This window comes from Topomyia yanbarensis, chromosome 3, assembly GCF_030247195.1.
Source record: "Topomyia yanbarensis strain Yona2022 chromosome 3, ASM3024719v1, whole genome shotgun sequence".
Taxonomy (NCBI): domain Eukaryota; kingdom Metazoa; phylum Arthropoda; class Insecta; order Diptera; family Culicidae; genus Topomyia; species Topomyia yanbarensis.
The window spans coordinates 1,821,532-1,842,977 of NC_080672.1; the positions used below are offsets into that span (position 1 = coordinate 1,821,532).

Consider the following 21,446-nt stretch of genomic DNA (forward strand, 5'->3'; position numbering starts at 1 on the left):
AATATCATGCGGGCTTAATTTTTGCCTTCTGATAATGAGGGTCGAGCTTAGGCAGAATAACTACGAATCACCCGAGTTCACTATCATGTGTCCTGATAAAGGTAGACGTATCTATCTTTACCGTGACAATATAGTGACTTCTTCTAGGCACTGCGGGTAAAACCGACACCCCATAGGGGTAAGATCGACACCCCCTTTAGTAATAAAGTGTGAGTATGTGTGATGCAAACATGTACTTTTTGTGATTGTATGTCGTTTCCCGGAATACCATTTCCCGGAAAACCATTTCCCGGAAATTGCTATTTCGCGGAATATCATTTTCCGGAATGTCCCATTTCCCGGAATATCGAATACCGGAATGTACTATTTCCCGGAACGTACTTTTTCTCGGCAATTTCTTATACTATTGAAATCTGAAGTACTTTAAGAAAATTTGCATTTAGAACTATGTTGCTACTCAAATATTTGTTTGGTTCCCTTCACAGCTTGTCTTTGCTCGCTGATCATGTTAATGAATTTAAAAAACTAATTCTCATGCATATGTAATTTTATTTGAAATCATTATAAATCAATCGAAGGTCCAGAAAATAGCTTATGCTAAAAAGAAGGCGATATCAAAGAAGGTCGTAATTTAATTTAAAATTAATAGCATTTCAAAAATATGCTGCGAAAATGTTAAAGAAGGCAAATCCATTTCATTATATTTATTGTATTTGAATCAATGAAATTCCTAAAATTATTTCGATTGATTTGTTATTGTTCCAAAGAAGGCTAATTCACATAGAAATTTTTAATACGAAGTGAAAATTTAAAATAACTGAAGACATTTTCAATGCACTGTTACGAATATTAGTGAGAATAAAAATCAATGAAAGTCCAGGAGTATTTTCAGAGAAACTTCATATAGATTAAAATAACATTCTACACAAAATTCCAAAGAAGAATGCATATTTATTAGAAGGCAGACAAATACATTCACAATCTATGAAATTTCAAAGGTTCCAGGAATATTTATGACTAAATTTTAGGAAATGTTTATATTTTTGCCTTTCTCATATATAGAAAGGCTATGCAATCACTGTAAAAATCGACTTTTTAACCGAGGCCCGGAGGGCCGAGTATCATACACCATTCGATTCAGTTCGTCGAGATCGGCAAATGTCTGTGTGTGTGTATGTATGTGTGTGTGTATGTGTGTGTGTGTATGTGTGTGTGTGTATGTGTGTGTGTGTCATTTAAACTCACACAATTTTCTCAGAGATGGCTGAACCGATTTTCGCAAACTTAGTTTCATCTGAAAGGTATAACGCTCCCATAAGCTGCTATTGAATTTTTAGTTAATCCGACTTCCGGTTCCGGAGTTACGGGTTGAAAAGTGCGGTCACACAGCAAATTCCCATATAAACTGGTACCACCATGATGTTCAAATGATGTAAAACATATTAAAATTGATGTAACATTACTCTAGTTTGCGGGTCTGGATCACTAATGATCAATCGAAGCAGCTTTGGCCACATTGGCCACCTATGACGGTTCATGACGCCCCCGGGGAACCCGCCAAGTTCCTAAGCTAATATCACACCCATTCCCCAACGAATTCTCTACCGATTTTTACAAGCTTGATTTCAAATGAAAGATACAGTAATGCCATTGACTGCTGCTGAATTTCATTCGGTTCTGACTCTTGCTTCTGGAGTTACAGGGATGTTAGTAAGGATACACTGGAATTTCCCATATAAATCGGTACAATCGTAATACCTCAGAGGCTAAAAACTATTGAAATGGTCACCAAATTACTTCTAATCGTAGATCTAGATCACTGATTGCCAATCAAACATTCTTTGAATATATTGTCCACTATCGACGATTCCGGAAGTCCGGAATTCCGGGCATATTCCACAATTAAAGTCACATCGGTTCATCGGTGATGACTGAACCGATTTTCTCAAACCAAGTCTCAAATGGAAGGCAAAATATGCAGTTAAGTATTGCGTAGCCGCCCCTTCCCCCCCCCTCCCCACCTTGCCCTTACACCTCCCTCCTTCATCACTCCCCTCTTCTTGGATCACCCTCACGCCCAGATTTCCTTCATCCACCCCGTATACCGAAATAAGATGAAGGATTTCTGACGCATCCTCCACACCCACTCTACTAAACCCCCATTCCCTACACGTTCAAACGCATTCCACCAACCTTTGCAAATTATAATCACATGAAGATAACATTGAACTCATGCTTATTAAGCTAATTAAATATTATTCTTTTGCCTTTCTTATATAGAAAGGTTATGCAATTGCTCCAAAACCGACTTTCTAACCGAGGCCCGGAGGGCCGAGTCTCATATAACATTCGACTCAGTTCGCCGAGATCGCAAAATATCTGTGTGTATGTATGTGTGTATGTGTATGTGTGTATGTATGTATGTGTATGTGCGGATTTGTTAACAAAATGTCCACATCGGTTACTCGGAGATGGCTGAACCGATTTTTACAAACTAAGATTCAAATGAAAGGTATAATATTCCCATAGGTTGCTATTGAATTTCATTTTCAACCGACATCTTGTTCCGAATTACGAGTTGAAGAGTATGGTTACAAAACAAAATTTGTTGATTTTTCCAAATCAGTTTCTCGGAATTTTCTGAACCGATTTTGACAAACTTAATTTTAAATGAAAGGTCCATCAGCTGCTGTTGAATTTTGTGTGGATCCGAGTTCTGGTTCCTGAATTACAGGGTGATACGTACGATCACGCAGCAAATCCCGATTCTAACGAATTCTGCGATGAATGTAAAAAGGTGATTTTTTTCCCAAAATGTAAACACAACTGTTGAATTTGTAGATCTAGGTCCCCAACAGTCATTCAAAGTCTCTTTGGCCACACTGGCCACCATCGACGGATCCGGAAGCATCCAAAGTCAGAATAACGGTTATATTGGTTTCTCGAAAATGGCTAGATTTGCTCAACTTAGTCTCAAATGAAAGGTGTTGCGTCCCCAGAAACTGATATTAAATTCCATCTCCATCCGACTTCCAGCACCGGAGTTGCGGGTTGTGGAGGTCGATCACATAGAAAATTCCGATTCAAACCGATGCCGCGATGAATGCAAAAAGGTGCTCTTATATATACTTACCAAGTGTAATAAGAATGAAAGACATTTCCATAAAGTTATATTGTACGAACCAGCTATTAAATCATAGTTTGGAGAAATGAGAAAGGCACAATTGCACCTCTAGGTGGATTAAAACAGGTTTTTTCATTACCTTTTACCTAATCTTCATGAAAATCAATCAACGTATTCAGGGCATTTTAGAATAATGTGTTTGGTTATCACAAAAATGTCGCATTTCGAGGCGTTCTAAATTGATCGTTACGAATTTACACTATCTCCTGTAATGTTTGACCTAGTGTCAAAAACTAACGTTTTTTTCGATTCCTTAGAACGATAGCAAGTGACTTATGTAGAATTTTTTTTTTCGCTATTAGTTTTACGCGAGACGCTGAAAATATCATTAAAATCAGCACCCCATCATTTATAGAATATCTATCCGTCTTTCAATTTCATTGCTTTCGTTTCTCTTAGTCTTAAAATTTGCTGAAAATGGCCAAGAAAATCGATACAGACATAATTTATTACCTAAAATCCTTCGTACGTCGCTGTAGAAAATAATTTAGAATATGCTGTGAATATTTCAAAGCTCGTGGTTTGAAGTGGATTTGAAAAAAACGCGTTTGAAGTTTTTAGTTCGCTTGGAGTGTGCCTAAAAACGATAGGATAGAATTAATAATATATACAATTAGGTATTCTGTTCGCCTTCCATTTTCTATTATATCATTTTATTTCAATAACAAAATTTCCAAATCTTAAAAATTCTACGGTGGTGTATTATGCTTTTCACCGAAGATTACCACGCGAAGGAATCGATTCGAAATATTCTATTCTATTCTATTCTAACCCTTACACAGCCAGTATTGAAAAGCATCCTGGAAAACACTGCAGTTATTCTGTAGTGTTTTTCTTGTCAATATTAATATTTGAAGCATATTTTTATATGTCGCAAATATTAAAACGGCCAGGCCTACTGTGCAGAGTTGGGTTTGAAGATGTTTCAAAAATAGACGGCAATAAAATTATTCATTTAATGAATAATTTAATTAACGAATTGTTTTGAATCTTAAAGGAGGAAGAAACGAGGACAACCGTACCGACCGTTTCAGTTTGAAGGGGATATGTATAATAAATCGTTGGGAGTGACTTTGCTTAGAAGGTTAATGTCACTCCTTTGGTCCTTTGGGATGGACGAAGGAATCGATTCGAAATAGTAAAATAATTGAAAATATACCATTTCAACTGAATCCGCAAAATTTGAAACAAATATGAGGCAAAATATAGGGCCTGTTAGTCAGAAATTAGACGGTCATGAATTTATGGAGTTTATTCACCCCTTCACTACCTGCGGTGGGAAAATTGGAAAGTATTTGTTTCTATTTTGATACCCATTTCATTTATCGACATCCCATCCATTTGGGTGCTTTTTATTTCCCACTCGATTTTTTTTAAATCTCCCAAGTTGCTTTTTGGTTTAAAACCAAAAGTCGCACTTAAGCTGTTCATATAATGATTAATTTAAATAAATTTTCCTAACATCGCGGAATCGAAAATATTAAATCTTTAAAATGACAGTTTTGCAATCTTGTAGCTATCTTGTTTTTTTTACCACAATAACCACTCAAGATCAAAAAAATTGAAAATATTTTCAAATAACTTTTCATGTTATAAAGTAGGTAAAATCTCCTAGAACATGATTAACTGCATAGCAGGTCTTCTAAAAATAAGTTTGGTCGGTTAGGTACGAGTTTTTGCATTTTCCGGGAAATGATATTCCGCGAAATGGTTTTTCCGGGAAATGACACATTCCGGGAAACCATATTTCGGCATATGGTACATTCTGGGCAATAGTTTTCCGGGAAGTGGTATTCCGGGGAATAGTACTCCGGGAAATGACGTACAACCCCCGTTTATAGGTATCGAACTCCAAACACTTTCCTGGAAGCTGGTATGATCCTGATAGCCCCAAACTTACCCGCTTGTCCGGCAATTTTCCCAAATACATAGTCTGCATACGGTCACTCGACCACTTCTCTAGGCCGCAGGTGAAATCCGAACCCTTGAAAACGTTGGAAAATGTTTATGTAAACGTTCTTCATCTGTTGCGCCGCCTACTAAGATAACCAATATATATCCGCAGGTTTGTTCGTTTGAGTCCAGCCGATGTGGTGTTCACTAGTTTCTAGAACACTGTAGGTGCAGCTTTTAATCCGGGTTCCAATAGGTCAGTAAGCTCGATGTATCATCAATCTCCAGCTGTAAATTGAAGTTTGAGATATGTACGCTGATTAGGAACTGGCAGTGGAATGGAGTACTGGCGAGGCTGCTAAGTTGTGATCAGTCCAGTAGAGATGACCACGATTGAAATGACCCACACTTCGAGTAATCGATAGGCGAAATGATTTTTAACTGCTCCAGGCGGCCGAGCAATTCGACTGGAGTCGATTAACCGAGGCGGCGGAGAACTGGTGCTTACAAGCGCTCATTGGGACCCAGGCGATATGAAAAAACCCGATTAGATCTACGTCCATTATGTATATGTGCTGATCCACATTATAAGCGTCAGCAATCTCATCCTTGAAGATTGTTTAGATTACCGCGTGTTTTTAAATTATAAATGTATATAAAGCAGGAAATGTTTGCTGTGAACCGACCTTCCACGAAGAAATGGAAAAAGTGGCGATCAATCTGGCTGGGTAACGCGTGTTGCGTTATAAACCGTAGACAATGAACTTGGCCAAAATGGAATAACTAAACCGGGCCGGGCTCGCTTCAACAAATTTAGCATACGAAAAGCTAAGAACTTACCGGGAAAACATTGAACAAACCAGTTGATGGACAGTAAAAACTGAGAATCATTAGAGTCGCAGCAAGTCGTTAGAAATCTAATTGGACACTGCACCCCCACTGTTTTATTTTTAAAATATAGTGCAACGATCTGGCGGTACACCATTGCTCCGGGTATTCCGGTTTGCCCGCGATCGTTAGCAGAAGACCAAGGCTGCAACCATCCATGGTGGAGTCCCAAGATCGCCACCCCTTAATCAGGTCCAGTACAGCGGACGGCAAAGGTCGTAAACGCGGTTAAACACAGAACAGAAGTGCAACAACAGGAGTGTCAGGTGGTGGTGGAGTGGCAGAAGGGACCCCGAAGAATAGATGATATAAGAAGCGAAAGGGAAGATAAAATAAAGTTAGTGAAAGTGCGTAGAATCGAGTAGAATTGAATATAGTAGAGTACTCGCGAAACTCTAGGATAAGGGTGCTAATCTTGAGGTATTTTTTTGAGAGTACAGAAGTGCTCAAGGCTGGGGCTGGCAAACACTTACAACCTGAACTTGTTATGAGCGTTATTCTATCGTCTACCATTCTCAGCCAACTTGTAGAATATAACGTCTGCTTTCGTATTCATCAAACAAATTAGTCACTTTTCACTCTGTATTTTTCTTGTAGCTCATTTAAGCAACTTTTCGGTTATCTTGATAAAATGAGTCCTTCCTACATTTTATCCAAAAAAACGTTCATCTAGATTCTAGACTTCCATTCTTCATATTATCCATTTTTTTTGTTATTGAAATGATTGCAAAATTTACACTCATATCTTAACTTTAGTGGTTTCACATGTGAAATCATCGCTGCGAAGTAGCTGTAATGGATTTTCCCCATATTTGAAATAACTGAAAATAAATTGCATCTCTGCCGCCGCACGCTTCCGATCGGACACTATTGCAATGTCATCATGTTTTTACGTACACGTTTTCGTGCAAAATGTTGAATCCCTAGGCAGGGAATGTGATAAAACTGTAGTATTACTAATAAGTTGACTAAAATCTTACCCCATTTATTGCAGCTTCCAACGCCGGTCTCGCCTGGGGCTTAGTGCTAGCTGTGATATTCGTCGGTGTCATCATCGCTCTGGTTCTATATTACCGCCGACGGGTGGCCAATCTGAAGGCCGAAGTCAATCACGTTGTCAACTATATGATCCAGGAGCAGCCGGGTCACTTCGACAATCCAGTTTATTCTGCTTACCAGGGACAACCGGGAATTGGGGGTGGTGGTGGTGGTGGTCAATCCACAGGAAGTCGTAGCAATACCGACAGTAGCGGGCTACTCGCCAATGGCTCAGTGATACGAAACAATTTAAGAAATCCGGATAAATATCGGTGTCCGAAGAACGAATCAATTGGAACTGATCGATGTAAGCTCCGTTTTGAATTTGCCTAAAAGAAAATATTTCACTAATCTTTTTCCGTTGAACAGCGTATTCCATTCAATTTCTTTCTGAAAGTCAGAAGAATTTCGATGCTGATATGACCAATCCAAACTACAATACAATCGACGACAAGGATCACGTGTACGATGAAATCAAGCACAAGGATGGTTACAAAGATATCGGTAAGTATTCGCTTTTCGTTAATACCTCAACTTTTCATGTCACATTGTTTCCCATTTACTTTTTGTGTAATGCATGCTCTCAGATTTGATTAAGAATAATTTGTAAGTGCTGACGATCAGAGCTTATGCCTAGTTAGAACATACCCTAACATTACCTCCCGATTTCTCCAGACACTGAATACGACCACCTAGATTACTCCCGCCCGGGAAGCTCGCATAAAGCTCACTACTTTCGGATGAACAACCCGCTGTCCAGTTCGCCGAAGGAAATCAACGTACTGCGAGAGAACGGCACAATGAACAATCTATCCTCTCCGGGGTTGAGTAATCGCTTGCCGTTAGTTTGTCCACCGTTGGATGATCCGGCCAGCTGCGGAACCGGAACCGATTGTGGTTCATCCTCGTCCAACTCGTCCCCTACACTACCGCCGCTCCGGGGCACTACTGGTGGGATGGATAGCAGCAATCTATACGTAAAGATGACCTCCGAAGGCTCATCGCCGGCGGGCAGTGTGCAGGAATGCAACACTAGCGGTAAGCCCGAGCTTCAGCTCAACATTAAGTGAGTGGCGCGGTTGGTTGGTGCTCAGTTTTCCTTCCTATCAGTCGTAACGTTTAAGCAATCACCGAATCAATTACATAAAAGTCATGTTAGTTCTAATTTACGCTGCTAGCTTAATTTCGAAGTTTTATTTTTTATCGATCATGATTGTGATATAAAATTTGAGTGTTTATTAAAAGTAAGTTTACTAGTACTCTTTTAGGCAATGGAAACCATATGCAAGAATCTTTATTAGACTGCTATCTAACAATGAGTGAAAGGAAACAATAATGATCGCTAACTGTATTACAAAGTGTGCCAAAAAGTCACCTCTATTCTCTCGAGCAAGGAAATACGTATTTTTTGACTCCAAAATTAGTAAAAGTTACGATTGTAGCAACAATATTTACAAATTGGGATGATATTTTTGGAATTTACTGAAAAAGTTTGTTATCGATGAGGGACAGATTTCAATCGGTTTAAAACACAACCTCCCCATCTATAGAGTTTAAAAAGTTTATACATATACATATATTTGCTGCAATGTAAAAAAGAAGAACACCTATTTATAGACATTTGAAATAGCGTTAAAAAGTTTAAAAACATTCTCATAGCAATTCATAGTGTTAATGGTGTTACTAAAGTGTCAACGTTAAAAACAATTTTAAATAAATTTAGACATGTATTGGAAGCGTCCTATTGGTTTAGAACTAAAAACGAAATTCTTCGGTGATAATATATTAATTTTCTTTAAACACATTAATTGCATTCTTCGTGCATAGTAGTCTGCTTTTGTATCTATTCATCTCTTTGAAAAAATCATCACTTCACTTCTCAATTTTACATATCACGAGCTGTCTTCAACTAATTCTTGATCGATTGTTTCTTTATTTGGTGATAACGAACCAGTTTCAATAGTAGTAGTTTTTCAACACGTCATCCACGGGTCTGACGAAATGTGCAGCATACCGCAATCGTTCGATTTTTGGTGTACCTCTCTGGGAATCTTTCTTCAAATTTGGGTCAATTCAGTCTACATTTACCCATTTCTAAAATGAATTTAAGTTTGTGTAAAAAAAAAACTATCATCATGTTTGAAGAAACGCAACGATTTTGGCCGTGGGCATCTGCCCAAGGTATGTGCATAGCGTTCTTTGGATGTAGTTAACATCTTGGGATGATGTGTCCTGGAAAGTCAAGAAGAAATAGCCAAATTCGCACCACATGAATACCGTTGAGAATGCGTGGGAAAAATTTTCACCAGGTGTCATACGTGACGGATTCCACTTCTCCATGCTTCGACAAAAATCTTAATATAATCCGTGCTAGTGGGCGGTGTCAAATCTTGGAGGTGAATTTCCCTCAGATCATTGTCCATATACACGGACTCTTTGCTTTGACGGTTTCATATTCGATGTAGTATTGCTGAAAGCTTCATCAGCTTCGCCTAGCGAGTTGAACGTTATTAGTACATACTACATTTCTCGTATGATATAACGGTATGTGTGGAACTTCAGTAAGCAAAAGTTCCATTTTCATCTTCAACTGTTCCAGCTCGCGCACTGTTGGTCTAAGACGGGTCTGCGCAATCGCTATTGTGTTATCCCGCAATGGACGCAATTTATTTGATTCACTCATTTCACTCGCAATTTGGAGCAACGAGGAATTTGTTATTTATTTATATGATGTTACATCAATTAATTTGATATAATCTGATCAACGATTCTTCTCCATAACACTCGATTCGCGGCTGCCTCTCTCCACCCACAGTTGCGTCCGATACCTCTTGCTGCACCTGACCAGCCCACCTGGCTCTCCGTGCTCCTCGTCGTCTTTTACCTGCCGGATTTGAGCAGAACATAATTTTAGCAGGGTTGTTGTCCGGCTTTCCCACAACGTTCCCTGCCCATCGTATCCTTCCGGCTATGGCCACCTTGGTTCGCCGTTGAGCCTGGCGAGCTCGTGGTTCATCCTTCGCCTCCACACACCGTTCTCCTGCACGCCGCCAAAGATAGTCATAAGCACACGGCGCTTGAAGACTCCGAGTGCTTGCAGGACCTCCTCGAGCACGGTCCAGGTTTCGTGCCCGTAGAGTACCACCGGCCGTATCAGCGTTCTGTACATGGTACATTTAGTGCGCGGGTGCTTTTTTGATCGCAATTTGTTTTGGAGCCCATAGGCACGATTTCCATCGATGATGTACTTACCTTACCGTTCATGCTAGAGCCTTGTTGTCTAAGCTGAAGATCGGCTGGTCGGTATGCCCAATTTGTTGATAATACCGTAAGAAAACTCCAAGTATTTCTGTAGGTAGGTTTGAGTTAACTTTATTTGATTCTTGTTCGTCAAGTTATATAATGCTAACATAGTTCGATATCGATTGATATTTCATGCACTGTTTATCACAGTCCCTTATTGACTGCCATACCCTGTCATACCCTCTGCCTATAGTAAACAACACATCCATGCGCGGCGTCCATATGCAAAAGCTCAAGTTACCCACTTGAAGCTTTTGTCACATGACGTTCTGTCAGATGACATCTCCGAGCTTTTTATAGCACGTTCCGTATGACAGTTCTTACTGTCAACTGCCGTCCCGTGAATGGCAAATTGTTTATATACAAAGAATATTTCGTACGTATATCACTGCGAAATATTCTTTTTCAATACTTCCCCACAATTTGCACATTCAATACACCGAATAACTTTCTGTGTATATTTTTAGGTAACCCCTTAGTGAAGGCATCTGCAGGTTGATCGACGCTTGGGATGAACTGTAGTTTTACTTTACCATTTTTGATGAGATCCCGGATGAAAAGGTATTTGATATCCAAGTGTTTCATCCGTTGATGTGATCTTGGCTCCTGTGCTATGTTTATACATGGGATGCTATCTTCCATTATGATGAATGGTGTTATGTTTACATCCAATTCATTGAGAAGTTGTGTTAACCACACTCCTTCTTTCGTAGCAGCGCAAAGTGCTATCAGTTCTGCTTCACTTGTTGCTAAGCTTACAGTCGGTTGTCGTTTCGTTGACCACGAAATAAGATTACCGTATAGTAGAAATGCGTATCCTGAAACTGATTTCCTATCAGGATCATTTGCAAAATCTGCATCGGCAAATCCTACTAAAGCTGGATATTCGCTATTTGATGAATAACTTATTTTTGTGTTGCTCGTTCCCCTCAAATATCGCAATATTCGTTTAAATCCTGACCAGTGCCAATCGGTGGCGCAGTTAGCATATTTGCTTAGGGTGTTTACCGCAGAGCAAATATCAGGTCTAGAAGTTAGTGAAAGATATTGTAGGCATCCCAGCAGTTCTCTGTATGGCTCTTCAGTGATTTTTGCCTCAGATTTTGACCATTTCGTGTTGATATCCAATGGTGTCCCCACTGGTTTACAATCAGCCATCCCAAATCTACTAAGAAGTTTCTCCACGTATATTGTTTGAGAAATTTCAATAGTCTGGCTTTCCAAATCACGATTTATCTCCATTCCCAGGAAGTGCTTAATCTCTAACATGTCTTTCATTTGGAATAACCTCCCAAGTTTCTTTTTAATCCACGTAATTGCTTCGATGTTTTTGGCAAGTAGTAAAATGTCGTCTACATATAGTATTACTATAATGCCTCTAGATTTTGACTTATAGATGCAGTTGTCATTTTTGAGAGGGACAAAACCTAGTGTTTTCATTGCATCATCAAAATGTTTATTCCAAGATCTGCCATACAAACATTTGTGTAGACGAACAGTTTGTCTTTGCCCATTTACGTTTGGTGGAAGTTTCATGTATATTTCTTCTTCTAACTTCCCATGTAGAAATGCAGTTTTGACATCCATTTGATGTACTAACAATTTATGCAAGGACTAGTGCTAACCGAACACTCTCTAGTTTGGCGACTGGTGCAAATGTTTCACAGTAATCGAATCCAGGACGCTGTGAACACCCTTTTGCCACTAATCGTGCTTTATATCTTCCATCTTCTTTCATTGAGAAAACCCATTTTGAGTTAATAGACCTTTCTCGTCAAAAAATTTTATATGATAGGATGCTTCCTTTTTTATCCCCAATTCGTTACTTCCTATTGCCGCGATGATTTAGTACCTCTAACTATTGAAAAAATCAAAAATAGTGCAAGCTGCTCATTTAACCCCATATTCTGAATACCTATCTTGCCTTGTTTCCCCGTATTTTTACACCATTTGGATGAATTTCCTGTGGGGAATACTAAAAGGATGCCAGATCTGCATATATATTAGTAAATCTGTAGATTTTGCGTTTTCACTGCAGATCTTTTGCAGATTACAAATATTTAGCAGAACAAAGCCTATGCCAGCCAATTTATACACCAGCCTTCAACATTTTTGATCATTTAAATTATATACATACTACATTTCTACGTCGCATTTATTGAAAATTTTTGTAGCAATCTGCAGACTTTTATATTTTTACTGCAGGCTATTGTTTAAATAGACCTGGCATCACTGATGCTGAAATGATTCATTCATATACCTGTCAAAAATATAGAGCATTGTGTGAAAATGTATAACCTCACTTTTCTGACAGTTCGGTGTGCTTGTTTACCTAAGATTTGTTTACACGGACTTTTAAAATTTACATTACTTGAATACTTTCGATGCTCTTTGAAAGAATATCAACTCAAGAGGGATGAGGATTGGAACAATGGTAACCTGGTTCATACATTGACCAATCGGCGCTGGATGTAAAACCCGGTGGCATATGCTGAATCGAAAGATCAAGCATTGGGCTATAAAACGATTGCTTTCTGGATGATGGATAAGGATTTGTACACATTTGTTTGTTTGCTCGTGGGTTAATTCCTAACAAGATGATCCGATTGATTATTCATTTTTGGGTGGTGAAGTTTACCTGAACTTTATAGGTAACGAATTCGGTCGATGATAAGTTGTTGAAATGATTTTGATCGTTCAATGCCCATATCGAAGAACGTTTCCATTGGTCAGAATGCCTACCAGCGTATGATAGCTGCAAACATGAGGACAACAAGGTTATCGCTTTCGAATGGAACAATCATTTATTATTCGGTTTCAAGTTCCATTACACTAAAAGTTTCGTTGATTATCGCATTGTCGTTGATTTAGCCGGAAAATGCAAAATAGCGCTCGGCACTGACGACAAGGAGTAAGAAGGATTTGATTGGAGTGATAATAATGCAGAGCATTATATATTCTGGTAGAATATCAGGGAGGAGAAATTATATGTAAATTTATATTATATCCCGAGTTGCATTAATTTTGGCACCGCAATAAAGCTATCTGCAACTGCTGTCTTGTTCAAATTGGCACGAAATAACTAGGCAGCGAATGATAGATTTCATAGTCAATTTATTTACTTTTTCTGAAGGATAAGTAATTAGTATGTTGTGAATATATGTGTCGCCGGTGCCGTGTGTTATGGTGGTACCGGACGGAACAGTTGGTCAGATCTGTCTTAACGCTCTCTACTTAGCGCAGGATACGCGAAACCGCTGCTAGCTTTCGAAAGAAAATTCCTAGCTGCTGCTACTCTATCAGTCTCTCTCTCTCTCTCTCTCTCTCTCTCTCTCTCTCTCTCGACTGAGGACTACAATTTCGGTCGATTAAATTATGCTATGAAAATTGTACTTCCTGGAATTTCATCTAACGAGATCAATTCATTGTGAGGAATTTCGCTGCGTTCCAATATTGCTTGCCTCTGTAGGTGACGATGTGTGTGGATTCACTTCGGCAGCCAGCTCTTATGTTTTGGGTAATTTTGCTATCTTATTCTGCTGAATAAATCATCTGCCTAAAGCCTCTACGTTATACTACGGTCACTTTAAAAACGCCCTGCTATTTAATCTTGTAGCTCTCGGCAAGTCAGTCCTGGCACTCTCCTCGACTATTCCTGGCACTATACCGCTGACGTCGCACTAATCACGGTGATCAAACTTGGCGAGAGCGGCAGTGGTTTCGTCGGAATTGTTCACTCGACAAGCAGTAAGTGCAAGGACTCTGCTACTTATGCCTGAGCCCCTCATTGAAACCTTCGTCCTGCCGGAGTGTTAGCTTCGTCCGATACCGGAGCGTATTGTTGAACCGAAGCAGTCTGCTACTGGCGCTGCTTCCTTCGAATTGGAATCGCTGAATATTCCCGTTAGCCGAATGTCCAACGTGACCGAAGGCAAACCGATTGCAGCAACACCATCAGCCGTAGCTGACATTTTAGCCTTCAATCCAAGTACCTGCCATTGGCATAGCGACAGACGAGTGCGGTGCAGGCTGGACATCGGTTGACTCGGTGCCGGACGGGGCGAAACAACTGCAACAGGAGCGGACCTAGTATGGGGTGTAAAGGTCATCAATTGCCATAGATCACCAAAATGCTCTGCGACTAACATTGTGAACAAAACAAACCAAATGAAATTGATCGCAACAACGATAAAATAATCTAAATTCTACCCAAACGTTTGAAAAGGGTCACTGCCAAACGTAAACCTTGAGAAAAAGGTAAAAGAAGTTTTGGTCGAATTCATTATAATTCTATTTAAAAATTTAATACTGTTTTATTTGGTTTGATTGCGCAAATTGTTTACATCAGACACTCCCCATAATTCATTGTGTACGTATTTCACTGCCTTTATAATCCTTTTGGAATCAGTTACAATAATCCTTTATAATCATTTTATAATATGCGTATTGCTAGTTAGGACTTTTATATCAGCCGGGCCCTTTTATAATTTGTTATAAAATCATTATCAAAATTCTTCATAATCCATTGTTGCGTTATGTTTATGCACATGGTCAGATAGATAGTTTTTAACTGGGACGTGACGTGTGGATACGAAAAAACCTAATGTCAATTGCAGCCAGGGGGAGCTGTCAAATGCAGCCAAAGGGAACCGTCAAATGCAGTGAGGGGGAACTGTCAAATGTAGCCAGTCCATTTAAAATATGTGAGGAAGAAAGAGTGGCTATGCAAGACAAGAGATCAAATGAACAGAAAAAATGAAAAAGAAAACATCTATCCACAGGTTTTGTCCCAGGATTTTAATAGAGAACATGAAAATTCGATTTGTTTGCATTTGGCAGTAGGCCTTTTTCAAATGTTTGGCTAGAAATTCCTTACTTCTTCAATGAATCAAAAATCAAAATTACAGCTGAGCGACCTTGTTTGGAAAGTGTTAACATTTGGCAGCGAACCAAACCAAGTTTCTCATACTATGATCGAATCAACAAAAATTCCAAGACTATGTAAACAATCTCTCTGAACTGTCAAAAAAGTGAGGTTAAACATTATCATGCAATGTTCTCCACCGAGAGGTTCACTTTAGTTTGTTTACATAATCAATGAACTTTGTACCGCGACTCACCACTTCATTTGCCGCGTTGCCAGGAACTCAAGCAAAAATATACAAAACCGTGTTGCCCAAACACACATTTTGAGTCCCACCATTCTTGCAAAGGTGAAAAAAATACTCAACATTCTTGCATTTTTCAAATTTAAAAAAATCAATAAAAAATCACGATAGCTCCAAATAGTCTCATTTCAACGGCAATATTCTTAAAAATGTGTAGTCTTTTGAATAAAAATAAGAAAAAAGGGGGTTAGGTCGGACGAGAAAGGTCTATTGGTTTAACTCCTTTTGGCAAACAGTTAACCACTGTCCAAGTGCCATTTTGATGTAATGCATCAAACTCTTCTTGAATAGCATGCTTCCATTCTTGCCAATCAGAAACTTTCTTCAATTCCTCAATAGTTTGCGGAATATCTTCGTTGAAAATCATTGCTGTTTTTGCTGTATAATCGGAATACCAACCCGGTATCTTTCTCTCCCTCTTGCTTCGACGCAATGATTGACCATCATCGACGTCCTCTCTTTCGTCTGTTGGATTTTCATTTGTACTTTCATAGTCAGTTTCGCCAACTGATTCTTCAAGTGAATCTAGATTATCTTGCTCTGTTTCGATGAGTGTGCATTCTTCATGCTGTTCTTCATCAGAAGGATGTATAGCAGCATCCTCGTCTTCGTTCTGTTCTCCTTGGTTTAAGCGTGTACATCTAATTAAATCTTGACCAGATGATTCTACGAAATCCATGTTTGTGTGGTCAATATCTTGATTGGCTCTGGTAGATTCATTGAATACTACATTTCTGCCAATTTCTATTGAACGCGTATCCTTGTTCCATAATCTAAAACCATTATTTGCGTACCCCACAAATATCAAAGGTTTTGTTTTGAAATCTAATTTCTGACGCCTCTCTTTAGGTATTTGTTTAAATGCTTTACACCCAAAAACTCTTAAATGATTCAAGTTTGGTCGCTTTTTGAACCATTTTTCATACGGAGTTTTGTCCTCTTCTATCCCACTTGTTGGAGATCTATTGATTAGATATATTGCTGCATATAATGCTTCTCCCCACATATCTTTCACTAATCCACTTTCGTAAAGCAAAGCTCTGACCTTTTCCATTAAAGATCTGTTCATACGTTCACTTACACCATTTTGCTGCGGTATGTATGGAACAGTGAACGTCATTCTAACACCATTTCTTTTGCAATGAGCTTGAAATTCGTTACTTGTATATTCCCCTCCATTATCACACCTTAGCATTGAAATACGTCTTTCGAAGAATGCTGTCGCCATTGCTTCGAATTCTTTAAATTTCTCGAAAACCTCCGATTTCTGTTTCATGAGGTAAACCACGAGAAAGTGCGTATAATCATCTATAAAGGTTACAAAGTAACGATAGCCATCATAGGTTTCCTGCTCCGTGCTTCCACAAACATCCGAATGTATGAGTTCCAGTGGTCGTTTTGATCTTGGCAGCTGCAATTGTTTAAATTTGGATGCAGCCTGCTTCCCCGCCATACAACCATCACATACATTTGTTTCACTAATATTTCCAGAAGTTAGATTGATACCCTCAACCATTCCCTTCTTAATTAGTTTCTCCAAACTCGTATCACTGATATGGCCAAGTCTTTTATGCCATGTTTCCAAACTCACCTTCTTTCCGAACAATGCTAAGTTTGTTCCATCTTCCGCCGACTTTTCTTCCCGAAATAGATCAAGGTGGAATAAACCATCAACGAAGATTCCTGAAGCAATTACTTCATCTTCAAATTCAAAGATAACCTCTTCATCCGTAAAAGTAACCCTTTTACCATTTTTGCTAACTCTTCTAACCGAAAGGAGATTTTCTTCAAGACCCGGAGTAAAAAGAACGTTGTACAATTTCAATTCTTTTATTGTATTGTTACCCACAACACTCATTAATCGCATTTTTCCAACTTTTGTTACCCGTAAATTCTGGCCCGCTTTCGCCGTCGAAATGGTGATTGGCTTCTCTAATTCTTGGACATCTTCCAGCAGCTTCTCGTCATTAACCATATGGTCGCTTGCTCCTGAGTCAATTACGAATCTGACTCTCCTACCACGATCCGCTTTGGTCATCATTGCAAAGCTCTTTTTAGGCTCCATCTTTTGCTGCTTCTTGAACTTATCTTTCTCCTTCGCGTTAAACTTTTTCATTAGTGGGCATTTATTTTTGAAATGCCCAGTTTCGTTGCAACCGAAGCATCGGGTTACCTCTCTCCTTGGCTTGTACTTTGAAGACAGCGCAACGTTTTTCGTTTCTGTCTGCTTCTCTTCCCCAGCTTCAGCATCAATAAACATTCGTTTGATCTCCATGATCGGCTTGGCACACAGTTCTTCATTCGTCAGTTCCATCAGAGCGCCTTTGACGTGTCGGTACTTGTCTGGCATGGAGATCAGTAGAGCATGAACTTTTTCGAATGCTGTCATTTTTGAACCCATACGATCTAGCTCGCGAATAATCAGATCGTACTCATCAAAAATCATGGACAATTTGTCGTGATGTCTTTGTTTGATGGTATACAACCGGTCCCGCATATTAACCATAGCGGCTGTACCGCCCTTTTGGTACGTTCTGACCAGAGTATCCATGGCTTCTTTCGCATAGTTGAGCCCAATGAGTTTATTCAAAACATCATTGTTGACCATCATGACAATCTCGTCCAATGCTTCGACGTCGTCATCAAGCCGTTTTCTGAGCTTAGCCTTCCTGGCTGTTTCTAGCTCTTCCGAGGCACCTACTACTGGGTCGTAGAAGTCCTCTTCTTCGGGCGTTCGTAGCAACGTGTGCTGGAGTTTCATCTTTATAAGATGATGTTCCATTCGCCATTTCCAGGCTGGGAACCGCAACTCCGAACCGTCGAATATCGATTCGCGGTTGACGCTACCGAAGTATGCCGTCGTCGGCACGGTGCGCTCGAGAGTTCCCTTCTCGTAGCCACCACCTCTTCTGTCCTCGAGAGTAACCCTCTCGGCAGATCCTCCAGCTTGCTGCTGGGTCGCCATCCTCTGCTTGCTCCCGAAACGCTGGTGCTCGCTGGATGCCGTTTCTTCCCGAAACGCTGGTCCTCGCCGGATGTCGCTTCTGTCCGAAACGATGGTTCTCGCTGGCCGTTTCTACCCGAAACGCTGGTCCTCGCCGGATGCCGTTTCTGCCCGAAACGCTGGTCGTCGCTGGATGCCGCTGCTACCGGAACGATGGTTCTCGCCGGCCGTTTCTACCCGAAACGTGTATCTTCCAAAACAACTATTTTACAATAGTCCAGGTGGCTAGTTCCAGTTAACTACTGGGCCCATAACCTGTTGATAATACCGTAAGAAAACTCCAAGTATTTCTGTAGGTAGGTTTGAGTTAACTTTATTTGATTCTTGTTCGTCAAGTTATATAATGCTAACATAGTTCGATATCGATTGATATTTCACTGTTTATCACAGTCCCTTATTGACTGCCATACCCTGTCATACCCTCTGCCTATAGTAAACAACACATCCATGCGCGGCGTCCATATGCAAAAGCTCAAGTTACCCACTTGAAGCTTTTGTCACATGACGTTCTGTCAGATGACATCTCCGAGCTTTTTATAGCACGTTCCGTATGACAGTTCTTACTGTCAACTGCCGTCCCGTGAATGGCAAATTGTTTATATACAAAGAATATTTCGTACGTATATCACTGCGAAATATTCTTTTTCAACACAATTAGCATACCCCAGCCGCCTTCAGTGGATAGGTGCTATCGGTGCCTTGAGTCCGGCCACAAAGCCTACGAGTGCAAGAACATAGACAGGAGCAAATTATGTCGTCGCTGCGGCGAGGAGGGGCATAAGGAGCGGGGTTGCACTAAGGCGCACAAGTGCCTTATCTGCACCGCTAAGAAGCAAGCCCATAAACATGCTATGGGCGGACCTTCGTGTCCCTTCGGTGAGGCAAATAAGAAGAAGCCGTGAACGTCACACAGCTAAATCTTAATCATTGTGCAGAAGCCCAACAGCTGCTGTGGCAGTCGGTCTCGGAGTCGAGGACAGATGTCGCCCTCTTATCAGACCCGTACAACATCCCTGCCAGCAACGGCAATTGGGTGTCGGACGGGTCTGGAATGGTGGAAATCTGTACAACGGGACGGTTCCCGGTTCAAGAGGTAATACACTCCTCCGCCGAGGGTGTTGCGATTGCCAAGATCAATGGTGTATTCTATTGCAGCTGCTACGCTCCACCAAGGTGGCCAATAGAACAGTTCAACCAGATGATCGACAGGCTCTCGTCGGACCTAGTGGGCCGGAAACCGGTAGTCATAGCGGGAGACTTTAACACTTGGGCAGTGGAGTGGGGCAGCCGCTGTACAAATAGCAGGGGTCAAGCGCTAATGGAGGCGCTTGCGAAACTCGATACTGTGCTAGCTAATAATGGCTCCGCTAGTACATTCCGTAGAAACGGCGTGGTGGAGGCGTGGATTGACGTAACATTTGCCAGCCCGAGTCTGGCTCCAGACATGGAATGGAGGGTAGACGAAGGCTACACCCATAGCGATCATTTAGCAATCCGCTTTAGGATCAACTATGGTGTGCAGCATCCGAGGGCGAGAGATCCCTGTCAGGTACGCGGGTGGAAGTCCAATCACTTCGACAGCGAAGCTTTCACCGCGGCCCTGGGACTGGAGGCCAACACCGACAGTCTAAGCGGGGATGCGCTGGTAGCTGTTCTATCGCGCGCGTGCGACGCCACTATGCCGAGAAGAACACTGCCAAGAACCGGCAGATGCCCGGTATACTGGTGGAGTGCCGAGATTGCAGCTCTACGGTCAGCCTGCCTCAGAGCTAGACGTAGGATGCAAAGAGCTCGCACCGAGGATGCAAGAGAGAACCGCCGTGAAGTGTTTCGAGCTGCGAAACTAGCCCTCAACAAGGCCATTAAAAGCAGCAAGAGAGCGTGTTTCGACAACCTGTGTGAGAGTGCCAACGCGAATCCGTGGGGTGACGCCTACAGGATTGTGATGGCCAAGACCAAAGGGGGTTGCCCACCCCCAGAACGGTCTCCGGACCGGTTGGCAACGATTATCGAAGTACTCTTCCCGTCTCGAGCCACAAGCCCCTGGCCACCTGCACTACGAGACAGTACGGGCACGACCGAAATGGTGGCTCCGGTGACGAATGAAGAATTACTCGCAGTGGCTAAATCCCTACAATGAACAAAGCTCCAGCGCCGGATGGAGTTCCAAACAGTACTCTCAAGGCAGCGATCAAAGCGAACCCGAACATGTTCAGGCTAGCTATGCAGAGATACCTTGATGAGTGCCGTTTCCTCGATAGATGGAAAAGGCAGAAATTGGTGCTGTTGCCGAAGCCCGGGAAGCCGCCAGGTGACCCATCGGCGTACAGACCAATCTGTCTGATCGACACGACTGGCAAACTGCTTGAGAGGATCATCCTCAACAGGCTAACCCCATACGCGGAAGCAACAACCAGTTTGGCTTTCGGAAGGGTAAGTCCACAGTGGACGCTCTCAACTGGCGTAGTAAAGTTTGTTCTCTCGCTTTGTACACTTTTCTCTGCATAGTCTAAGGGAGAGACCCGCACACGAAAGCGATGATGCCGGTCGTGGCGTAAACGAAATTGTCGTCGTTTCTGATTGAAAATACTGAATAGATTAAAAATATTAAAAAGTGTAAAATAGGGAAAGAGAAGCTGTACCGCTAGCGTCTGGTGGCTGTACTGGGGGCAGTATTTCTTTGTCGTGTTACTGCTTTGCTTACAGACTGTCGTACAGCGCAAGGCGTCCTGCAATAGCGAACGACTGCAGCGTCAAAAGAGAAATGAGAATGTAGGCAGAAAAATTACAGCCGCAGAAAAGGTAGGCATTTTGTATCCTTGGCTATACGAGACCGAGTTCCGCAGGGCTCGATCCTAGGCCCGATGCTGTGTACAGTCATGTATGACGGGGTTCTGAGACTGAAGTTCCCTCCTGGGGTCAAGATCGTCGGCTTTGCCGACGACGTAGCCTTAGAGGTCTATGAGGA

The 21,446-nt window shown here is 41.2% G+C and overlaps 1 protein-coding gene across 4 annotated transcripts in view; it reads left to right on the forward strand.

The window, feature by feature from the left end:
• Nucleotides 1–8,733, forward strand: part of LOC131694246 (protein draper) — a 72,471-nt gene extending 63,738 nt beyond the window's left edge. For 2 of the 4 annotated variants that reach the window (XM_058982790.1, XM_058982793.1), the window contains 3 exons: nt 6,960–7,310; nt 7,373–7,507; nt 7,679–8,733. In XM_058982790.1, coding sequence (XP_058838773.1) covers nt 6,960–7,310; nt 7,373–7,507; nt 7,679–8,073 — 881 coding nt within the window. In that variant the 3' untranslated portion in view covers nt 8,074–8,733. Of the gene's footprint in view, nt 1–6,959; nt 7,311–7,372; nt 7,508–7,590; nt 7,610–7,678 lie in introns of all 4 variants that reach the window. The other 2 variants (XM_058982792.1, XM_058982791.1) reach the window with 2 other exon arrangements.
• Nucleotides 8,734–21,446: the final 12,713 nt, after the last annotated feature.